The sequence below is a fragment of the Camellia sinensis genome, chromosome 9 (assembly GCF_055761805.1).
Source record: "Camellia sinensis isolate YWXY chromosome 9, ASM5576180v1, whole genome shotgun sequence".
Classification (NCBI taxonomy): Eukaryota; Viridiplantae; Streptophyta; class Magnoliopsida; order Ericales; family Theaceae; genus Camellia; species Camellia sinensis.
The window spans coordinates 20,074,797-20,086,208 of NC_138969.1; the positions used below are offsets into that span (position 1 = coordinate 20,074,797).

The 11,412-nt window shown below is 37.0% G+C and overlaps 1 protein-coding gene across 1 annotated transcript; it reads left to right on the forward strand.

Annotated features, from left to right (window-relative positions):
• The first annotated feature begins 8,963 nt into the window (after window positions 1–8,963).
• LOC114282779 (uncharacterized) lies at window positions 8,964–9,404 on the forward strand. Its single transcript, XM_028225526.1, has one exon. The coding sequence runs from the start codon at window positions 8,964–8,966 to the stop codon at window positions 9,402–9,404; it is 441 nt and encodes a 146-aa protein (XP_028081327.1).
• Window positions 9,405–11,412: the final 2,008 nt, after the last annotated feature.

Consider the following 11,412-nt stretch of genomic DNA (forward strand, 5'->3'; position numbering starts at 1 on the left):
CTTATCTGGTTGAAAGTCTCCCAATATTGATTATTGTAGGATCTCAACGTCTCCTTGTCGCCTATGTTAATGGAGAGTAGCTGATCGATCTCCACTGGTGTCTTGGTGTTCGTTCTGAATCTAGTCACGAACGCCTCTGCCAATTGTGCCCAGGAGGCAATGCTGCCTTCTGGTAGCCTTTCGAACTAGCTTAGACCTAGGTCGCCAAGGCTAGATGGGAACAGGATACATATCAGGGCCTCATTCCGTCGGTACACTTCCATAACCTGGTGAAAGTGGCTTAAGTGCATGTAGGGGTCTGTCTTCCCCTTATAAATGGTGAATTTGGGCTGGTGGAAACCCGAAGGTAGTAGTGCATTCTCTATTGCCGGAACGAACGGCGAGATCTGCAACCTTGCTAATACCTTATCCGCTGGTTCGTAAGCAAGGCGAGGCATTGGCATTCCTACCTCGACCCTCCCATGTGTCCTAGGGGCCAATCGCTATAGTGCTGAAACTCTGCGTGGGTCGCGAGCCCTAGTGTCCTCCTTCCATCGGGCCATTTCTTCAAGTACTGTTCGCAAGTCAAATGATCTAGGCAACTCCGTGTGCCTAGATGTCATCTGATGCGTGTGTGAGGGCCGATAGGTGTTCCCTCAGTACACGACCTCTCAGTTCTCGTTCTCTTCGACCTGGAGTAACGAGTCCTCGAAGTCCTCGATTGAGTGTCGCCTGTTCTGAGGCTCCTACTTTCTGCTTGCAATGGTGTGGTATGCCTATCATGATCCTCCGAGTGGCGAGGGGGCGTGTTGCCATTGCGCCCCTCTCCTATCGTCACCCCTTTCCCTTTTTTTGGCGCTTCATTGTCTCCATGTCTGCCGTCATCTTCTTGATTAATTCATCTTGTTCCTTAACACGATCCTCCAGAACTTGAGGGTCCAACCTTCACCTCTGTCTTCCGGGACTTTGAGAGCGACGGGGACTAGTGCCTCGTCTGTCCCGCGCGTCCCTCCGAGAGTTCCGTCGCTGGGGCTCTAAATCCGCCATAAAAGGGATGAAAGGTAAACCTTCGTGCCTCCCACCCCTCTCGGGTGTTTGCCCATCAATTGCTGATTGCGGCAAGTCTTCATTGTGCGCCATTGCTTCCAACTGGAGCGGTAAACTTAATCAAGAGGTTTTGTTCCTTGTGAAGTTCCTACAGACGATGCCAATTGTACAAGCGCAGAATAATCTTCTCGTATAATCCTGTTGATCAAGCTTGAACTCACTCCTTGAAAACACAAACGTAAGCTAGCCGCGGGTGTGTGCCGGATACCTCTCCGATGCCTAAATCAGCAAAAAGACAAATAGCTTAGTGTATTCGAGAGTCAAAATTGTGATACCTGTACGTAGGTTCTGTCATGAGCTTTTATGGTTTCTTCCTGGCACAATCCTAGTAGGACTCTTATTCCTCAACTCAGAGTCCTCCTAGGAATCACACACCCTATTCACTAAAAACCAAGTGAGATGGTTTACACAATAGCAGTAGGACTCTGCTTTCCTTAGCAGAATACTTCTAGGAGTCTCATCACTGCAAGCCAAGTGAGATGACTACCACGGTTGAACAACAGTATAACCGTGCTAACACTAGCCCATTGTCATACTTAAATCTGGTGCCTTCATATGCAATACCTAGCTCGGCCCTTATTCTCTTGTACCTCAGTTGTCTATTCAAACCGTGCTAACTGCTGCAATCTCTGACTGAGCTAACAGGGACGAGGTCCAACTTGCGAAGCCCAAACACCCCGGCCCATAGCTCGGTCCGAACTTCACCTGGCCCAACTTCGTTAGCTTTTAGACCGAGCTACAGTAGCTCTTATCACGGTCTGACGTGTGGCCTAACTTTCAAAGAAGACTTTAACTCGGCCCAATTTATTTATAAATTACCCTCTCAGTATTAGTCAAGTGTTTTTTTAATTTATATCTATATATAACCAATTACTCATTGTAATTATCACTACTTCCTTTCTTCATTAAGTAGGAGTACACTAGATAGATACATTATATTTAAATCCTTAAACAAAAAAATAATTAAATAAAAGTAATGCCAAACTTGGTGTCATATGTGGCACAAGATTTGATAGTACCTATTTTGAACGAAAAACATTATTCCACCATAATAATATGACAAGTTCATAAAATTCAAGATATCTTAATAAACTATTCGTTCTAAAGTAATTGGCTTAAAATCTAGTCAAGTGTGATTACGAAATCCTTTTCATGGTGTGATCTATTATCAAATCACTTGAGTATATGAAATGGGATACTTTTGTTTTAGAAGTCATAATTATGGAATAATTAGAGTTTTATTGTTATAGTTAAATTAGAGTTAATCAATAAATTTTTTTTAATTATTTAAAAATGTAAAATAATTTGATTTTAGTGAATTGCTTCCATATATAGTGTGGCTACAAATTTAAATTTTGAAATAGTTGAGCATATTTTCTTTTTAGAAATCGTAATTTATGGAATAATTAGAGTTTTATTGTTATGGTTAATTGAGTTAACCAATAGATTTTTTTTTTAATTGTTTAAAAATCAAAAAATTATAAAATTTAGTTTGAGGGTTTAGAAATCTTACTGCCGTTCAAGTTGAAAACTTCATTTTACTTAATATATATAGATGAATATTAGCATATAACTCATGTTATGCACGAAAAAATTAACACATGACAACCTTCAGTTTTAGCTAAAAAGTTTTTATAAGTTGTCATATTACTCTTTCTACTTTTCTGTATATATATATTTTGCAAAAAATCAAAAATTTACTAAAATAGTCTGTTCCTAAACGAAGCAATCAATGTAAAGTTAAAAAATAAATTAAAATTATTAAAACATTGAATTTATGAAAACATAATTATTAATTTCCCTGTGCATGTGCGCTAAAAATTACTAAAAATGAAAAAATATATATATGTGATTTTTTTATTTTTTTTATATCTTTAGTCTTTTTTTTTTTCCTTCAGATTTCAATAAAGATATGAAAATCAGTGGTGCTACATACCACTAAAAAGGGATCACTAAGCCAGCTAATGAGCTGGCAGTGCTGAAAATTAAAAAAAAAAAAAAAAAAACAAAGAGTAAAACATCACATCAATTGGGGCTACAATATTTTTAGAGCTATTAGAACTCATTATTTTAGAGCTCTTTATTGAAATGAGCTATTAGAGCTCATTATTTAAGACCTCTAAAATAATGAACTCTAATAGTTCTAAAAATACTGTAACCCCAATTGATGTGATGTTTTACTCTTTGTTTTTTTTTTTTTTTTAATTTTCAACACTATCAGCTCATTAGAACTAACTTAGTGATCCCTTTTTAGTGGTATGTAGCACCACTGTTGCCTAATATTTATGTATTCTGTGTGTGCCCATGGCTACCCTTTTTTTATGGTGTGTTGACCGAGAAATTATTTATGACCCCTCTCGACCCTGTAAGCCAACTTGTGGAGGAGATAGTTACCCATTTAATTCACATTTATAGATTAGATTGCAATTCATCCATCAGTATGTGTATATATGTTCAACTTCTATCTTCAAGTATAAGAATCGTTCGGTACCATATTACAAAAATTTTTAGTACAGTTATGATAATTTGTTATTTATAAAAATATATAAAAATAATAATATTACTACTAAAATATATACTTTATTTTTGAATCATATATTATTGTAATTTTATTAAAAAATTATATAATATTTGTCACAAAAATATATAGCATCTATTAAAATTGCATAATTTTATAGATAGCATATAATTTTAAATTTTGAAATGAAAAAAATATATATATATTTTAAAAATAACAAATTATGGAATAACTAGATTTTTATGATTATAATTAGAGTTTAGTGAATTGATTCCATATATAGTGGCATACAAATTTAAATTTTTAAATAGTAGAGCATACTTTCTTTTTAGAAGTTGTAATTTATGGAATAATTGGAATCTTATTGTTATGGTTAAATTAGAGTTAACCAATAGAAATTTTTTTAATTATTTAAAAATGTAAAATAATTAGATTTTAGTGAATTGCTTCCATATATAGTGACACACAAATTTAAATTTTAAAATAGTTGAGCATACTTTCCTTTTAGAAATTGTAATTTATAGAATAATTAGAGTTTTATTGTTATGGTTAATTGAGTTAACCAATAGATTTTTTTTTAATATTTTAAAATTATAAAATTTAGTTTGAGGATTTAGAATTATCACAACCCTTCTGGTTGAAAACCCCTTTTACTTAATATAAGAATTAGTGTAAAACCCGTACTATACATGGTTTTTGACAGTAATTCAAAATTTAAGTTTAAAATCAGAATGTTTAAATTGTGATAATTCATACTCAAACTGATTGAATTTAATCTAAGTTGATAAATTTTTATCTTAGACCTATTTTGAGAAATTGGCTTTTTATTTAATTCCGATCTTGGTCGTTAAACTCTACTGCAGTAATGATATTGTAGGAGAGGTCTTGCAAAAAAAATAGCTTGCCGTCGGGATAATAAAAAGCTTTACACCCCAAAAACTAAAAAGCACTACAAAAAAAATCAAAAGTTCTCTCTTTTTCTTTTAATGTCTTTTTACAAAAAAACTAAAAACTCAATTCTAAAGACAACCTTTAGTCTTGACCAAACCTAAGGCCATAAAATTTTACTCCCTTAAATTACTCAAGGGTACGAAATTTTACGAACTTAAATTACTCAAATTGGGCTCATCCAAATTGGACCTCAGTTAGGTCGTAGGGTAAAATAGATACCGCTCTAAATTTTATGATCTAAAAATTCATACAATGTTAATAAATATCCTAATCATATATCTCAAAATTAAAAAATAAAATAATATTTTATAATCTAAAAATTTATAAAATATTAATATATATCATTATCATATACTTTTAGCCGTGAATAGTATGGGTTGAATGTTAGTATATATATAGCACATAATTTTAAATTTTAAATGGAAAAATCTATACTGTATATTATAGCATATTGACATTGCAATGAGGAGCTGTATGAGAAAACATCATACAAATTTTCTTGATTTATTTTGATTTTAAATAGTTAAAAAAACTTATTGGCTGACTATCATTTAAGCATAAAAAATATAATTATTCCATGTTTTGTGATTTTCAAAAGGAAAAACACCAATCCGTTTCCAAATTCAAATTTATGGGCCTAATTATATTCCATGACATCTAAAATAATGACAATCCCATAATGGGAAGACTTCCATTGAAAAATATATATTGAAAGTATGATTAATTGTTTTCACTTTCTAACTCATCCCCACCCTAAAACCCTAAAATATCAAAAAGTCATATGTATTGTTAAGCCTCATACACAGCATAGACAACAAGAAACACTTCTTACAAGTTCAGATAGTCACTCGATAATAAAGTTATTTCAAAGTTACTGGTTAGTAAACCATTCCACCTCAATTCTCATTATGTTATTTATTGTATAATTGAATTTCTTTAGTTGTTTTATATCTAATAATTGTTTGATTTTAAACTAATCCAAAGTCTTGTGTTCCATTTAAGAAGAATCAGCTATTTATTGTTTGATAATAAAATTAAAATAATGTCAGAAAACACCCCTATTTGTTGTGCTAACGTACTTTTGAATAAATTTGAGATATTTTGTTATTTTGCTCGATAGTTTGAATATGTTTGAAATGCATATATCTGGATCATGCAATTTTTCTAACTATGTACAGTCTACTCCAATATGAAATATTGGGATGTTTAGTTTGGTTTTAGAGTCAATTTGAACTGGTAGGATTTATTAAAAAAATAAATAAACCAAAGCTAGATTGTTGAAAGTATCTAAATGAATCAAAACTGTATAAAATTCAATGTCTTAGGTTATTCATTCCAAAAATCACAATTATCAATCAACAAGAAATCAATTAATTAGTAAAAAACATTGCAACAACTTTAATTAATTCAACTGATTTCTATATTTATTTAGAACCAAAATCAAATCATCTTTTGAAAAAATAAAACTAAACTGTATAGTTTACTTTGTTTACCACTTTTTTCTTCTTTTTTTTTTTTTTTGTTTTGCCATTAGAGAATAACGATGGTCAGCTTTAGTCGTTAACTTGCCAAGGTAACTTTAATTTTTTTTGGTAGCTCTATTCGCATTCCTTTTTTCACATCACATACTATGTTTTTAACTGACTATGTAATTTTTGCATAAATAACATAATTGCCCTTCTTAGAAGATGAATAAAGAGAAAGGTAAAGGCATAGGAAGGGAATATTTAGCTAATGGACAAGTGTAAATAATTTTATTGTAACTTTGCATAATAAAAATAAAATTTTGATATATCTACATCTACATATATGTTATTGCAAAAGAATGTTTCATCCGAAATGCACTACTAGCTTTACAGTATTGATCTTCACAATTTTTTTTTTAAAAAAATAAAATTATATGTTAAGAAATACACATGGCATAGAATTGGTCCATCTAACCATATTTATGATTTTGGAATTTAAAAATTTTCCATATAGAAAGGTAAGAAAGAAATTTAGTCATATTTAACTATATCATCGGGTGAAGTTTGACGTACGAGAAATTAAAATTACAAAACTCATAAGATGGAATGTATTATTTTAAGTTAAATGTACTCTTTGTAATTTATTCTAATTTTCTTTAGTTTTCATCAATTAATTATGACAAGCACTTCTTATTAAAAACTTAGAATACACATTAATGACATAACCACAAAAAAATATCTAACCAGCTAAAAAAAAATAAAATAAAATAAAAATCTTCAATGTAATGCTGATGAAAATGTTTAAAATCTAATTGATTCTAATCTATTTTTGGTAAGGTTACCAAGTTATGGTTCTTAGGTTAGAAGCTTCAGGAAGGGAATCCGAAGCACGGGTTCGAATCCCGCTTGTGACTATACGGGGGTTGCACTCTGTTATCATTTAATTTTAAAATTATTTATTTATGTCCGTGCATAGCTAGGGTATTATACTAATATATGTATATTTTAAAAATCATAAATTATGAAATAATTAGATTTTAGTAAATTGATTTTATATAGTGGCATACAAATTAAAATTTTGAAATAGTTGAGCATACTTTTCTTTTAAAAGTCATAATTTATGGAATAATTAGAATTTATTGTTATTGTTAAATTAGAGTTAATCAATAGAAATTTTTTTAATAAAAATTACTTGGAAATCACATTTCAAAAACTTGTATACTAAAAAGTTCTATGAATTTTCTTATAGACATGCAAGTCCCATTGACTTGGTGAGTTATTCTAGGAGATCCTTTTAGTCTATTTTTTTCGAATTTTTGGATTGATATGCCTTTTTTTTTTTTTTTTTTTAAAATTAGCCAATGAGAGGGAGATTTCATAATCTGGCTTTGGGCCATGGTAATAACCGGGCTAAAATTGGTCCGAGCATGTTTGAGCCGAGCTGGGCTGGGCCAATCCAGGGGCAGTTCGCTCGGTTAAAGCCCAGGTCCGATTTGGTCGGGATAACTTCTCTGCCAGCCCGGTTCACGTTGTTTGTTCATTGAGATCGACGGGCAAGATCCATCGCAGACCGGCCCAACTGAACAAGAGCTCGGTCATAACGGAAGGCTGCTAAGCTCGGCCATAACGGAGCTCGGCTAGGAGCATTGCTTGTCTCGAAAGTAATACAGTCGTAGGAAGATGGGGTAGCGCTGCCGGGCTGTCCGTTCGCGCCAACGCCATTTGGAAGTTTGGTTAGGTGGCGTTTAGCTGTATCTGCGCTGACACGTGGGAAAGTGGGATAGGAGAACAGGTTCACACGTCAAAAGGCGAATGGATGCAAAGGCACGCGCAGAAGGTATATAAGCGTGACTGCGCCCCCATGCTGGGCATGGAACATCTTCTGGTGAGAGAAACACAAACACAAGGTCTTCTCTCTCTGAGTGCATGCTGACTTGACCGTCGGAGGGGTTTTCCGGCAACGCACCGCCGGGTAGCTTACCTTTGTTGTGTTCGCAGGTCGATCGGAGGAAGGCGCAGCTTGGACGCGAGGAGTATGGAAGGTTATAGATATTTGGCCCCCGTACAATTGGCACCGTCTATGGAAAGCTTGAGCAGACACAACCTTGCCCTCCAAGCTCATCGGATCACTTTCTATGGCAAACAACGACGAAGTACCATTGTCTACCATCGACGGTATTACCCTAGAGTCAGTCTGACGGAGTGACGGATTTCCTACCGTTCCGAACATGGCGGGCCTGAAGACCTCACCAGGAGGACTTCCTAGAAATGTGTGAGATAAGCGCGCTAGGAGCAATGGTCACTCGCGGAGTCCAGACGGACACTAGCGGCGAAGAGAGTTGTACGCTCAACGCTTGGAGCACAAGTTGAGGGACCAAGATGTCGTCATCCAGAGAATGGCGGCTGAGATGGAAGCTCTCAAACGGCAAGTCAAAGAGAAGGGTGTTGCAGGAGTGGGTGACTACAGTGAGCACACCCAACCCCGCCGCTCAAGCAGCCAGAACCAACGGCACACGTGCTCCTTTTCCATCGCTAGAAGCTATGGGGTTAGAGACTCAGACCCGCCTGCAGAGAAGTCTTGCGCGCAAGATAGTAGTTACCATTCCTCACGTCCGTCGATGACATCGAGATATTCCTACTCCGCCCATTCGAAGGACTTGAGGGACGTCTTGAAAGAACGAGCGCGCTGACAAGAGATTCAAAGGGTGCCGGCGCTCCAGCGGTTATCCTATGGAGGTCGTGCTAGTGAAGAAGTCATAATGTCGCTGCCCCGCTCAGTCGTGTCTGTCCCTTTGGACAAAGATTTAGCATGGCTGAGCGCCACCCTCTTCTCCTTTGAGATAGAGACCACACCGCTCCCAATGGGCTTTCACCAGTCCAAATTTACGCTTTATGACGGAAAAACCAATCCGTACATGCATGTAAGCCACTTCCGGCAAGTTATGGCTGGATATAGGCGTAATAACGCTCTCATGTGCCTTATTTTCCCATCGAGTTTGAGCGAGTTGGGCTTGAAGTGGTTTGAGAGGCTTCTGGAGGAAAGCATCGAAAGGTGGCAGCAGTTAGCAGAAGCATTCGTGACTCAATTCAAAACCAACACTAAAACGCCAAAGGAAATTAACCACCTCCTGAGCGCCAAGATGGAGTCAGACGACTCTCTCAAAGCGTACAACACCAAATATTGGGAAACATTCAATGAGATCCTAGATTGCCCAACCAACCTGGAAATCACCCAATATAAGCACGGTCTCCCGATCGGACATAGACTGAGGGACTCGCTCATGATAAACCAACCGACTTCCATGGAGCTTTTGATGCAGGGCATCAATGAGCACATCCATGTAGAGGACAATGCGACGGTGTCCACTGCAAAGAAAAATTAGGTGACAACGGATAAGAGGGTGGCTGGAAAAGTCCATGCGGTCGGACATGAGACAAACCGTCCACATGATCGCGCAAGGGAATCAGACCATGGTTCGGATCATAGGAATCGGGGTAAAGGTCCCACAACGACCGAACAAATTATCCGCGCGATAAGGCAGCAGATGCAACAGAAAGTAGAACGCTCAGACGGACATCACCACGGTTTTTAAGATTCCAATCTACTGCATACTTAGTGAAATTCACAACGAGGTTTACGTTCGGTTTCCCGCTAAGTTAGGTGACGTGCAAAAGGGCTTCAATCCGCGGTACCGCTGCACATTTCATAGGGAGCGAGGGCACTAGATGGAGGACTGCTTGCCCCTGAAGCAACACTTGGAGGAGTTAGTCGCTACCGATCACTTGGACTATTACATCGATGGGGGCGTCAGGGCCACACACCACGCACCAGCTGAGCCAAGTGGTTTGGATGACCTAGAGGCACCCCCCCAAAGAAATGGTCAACGTGATCCACGATATAGTAGAGCCGGCGCGGGTATGCGAGCTCTGAAGGATGATCAAAAAAGCAGAACATATGAGGGAAGTTTTGTCAGTCCAGCCCGCGATCAAAAGAGGTAAGACCGAGGAGAAAAATGTGCTTAGTTTCTCAAGCAGCAATCTTGAGCGCATTCAAACACTGCACAATGACGCCCTGGTGGTCACCCTTCGCGTCAAGGACTTCGATGTTAAGCACATCTTGATCGACCAAGGCAGCTTGGTCGAGATCATGTACCACGACGCCTTCAAGCAACTCAGATTTCGAGATACGGACTTGGCTCCGGCAACTTCGACACTGGTTGGTTTGAACTCATAACCAGAGTGGCCAATGAGAACTGTATCCTTTCTGCCCCATTCTTGGACCATGTGTTGGTCCTTTCAGCATGCTTCACATGGTGCACTGTCGGCCACTCTCTGTCACTGCCGGCCATGCATTTGTCCCTACCTGCCATTGATGAAGCCTGCTGACCATCAATAAGGCACTGCTGGCCACCACTGATGGCCGGCAGAACACCTTGCCGCAGCAGATTTCACTCCAGACCTTTTGAGCCAGCTGGTTTTCACTCATCCCTTCTCCGTACACGTGTATGGAGGGATGAAACCCTTTTCAAGCTTGTTTAACAAGCTTTGCATTGCATTCCTCTATATAAGGAGAGGCTCCTCCTCCCTTACAGAGGTTCAGCAACTTTGGAGAAAATATGGGTATGTTTGGTTTGAGTTTTAGAGATGAGTTTTAGAAAAAAATTTCCAAAAAATTGTTTAGTTTGACATTTTTCTCAAAAAAATTTCCAAAATCACTTTCTCTCTCTTACACATCAATCAATCACTTTTTCTCTCTCCTCTCTCCTTCTCAATCATTTTTTCTCTCACACACATCTACTCAATTACAACAAAATATCAAATCATCCCAAACTCCCAAACTCCGAAACTACTTTCATAATATACAACCAAACAAACCAAAAAAATTTCTAAAACAACTCTCCCAATTTTTTTTCAAAAAAAACTCTCCCCAAAACAAACCAAACAAGCCCTATATCTCTCTCTTTATATCTCTCTTTCTCTCTCTCTCTATATATTGTGTTTGTTTGTGCCTTAAAGTGCATTTTCCTCTCACTTTTGCACTACAACACATAGTGATACACCACCATCTTTGAGCTAAGGTTCTTGGGAGTTTTATTTGAGCTCTGAAAGTTGGTTTTTGGCCTCAGAGATTGCTAGTTTCGAAGTTGTGCTTAAAGGGTGAGTGTATTCCCCTTTTAAGGTTTTGTTTGTATACCATATTGGCCATCCTTGCATATTGTTTTAGGCCTTGCTTTCAACTAAAAAAAGTTCTATTTTTAAGTGCTTTTGATGATTGTTTAAGGCCTCTTTGGTGTTGAGGGTGTTCTACCCTCTTGTGTGCCTTATTTGGCCTTATTTTGTGCCATGTCTTAAGGCCTTTGAGTTAGTCTATATTTGGCCTTTTAGCTGCGG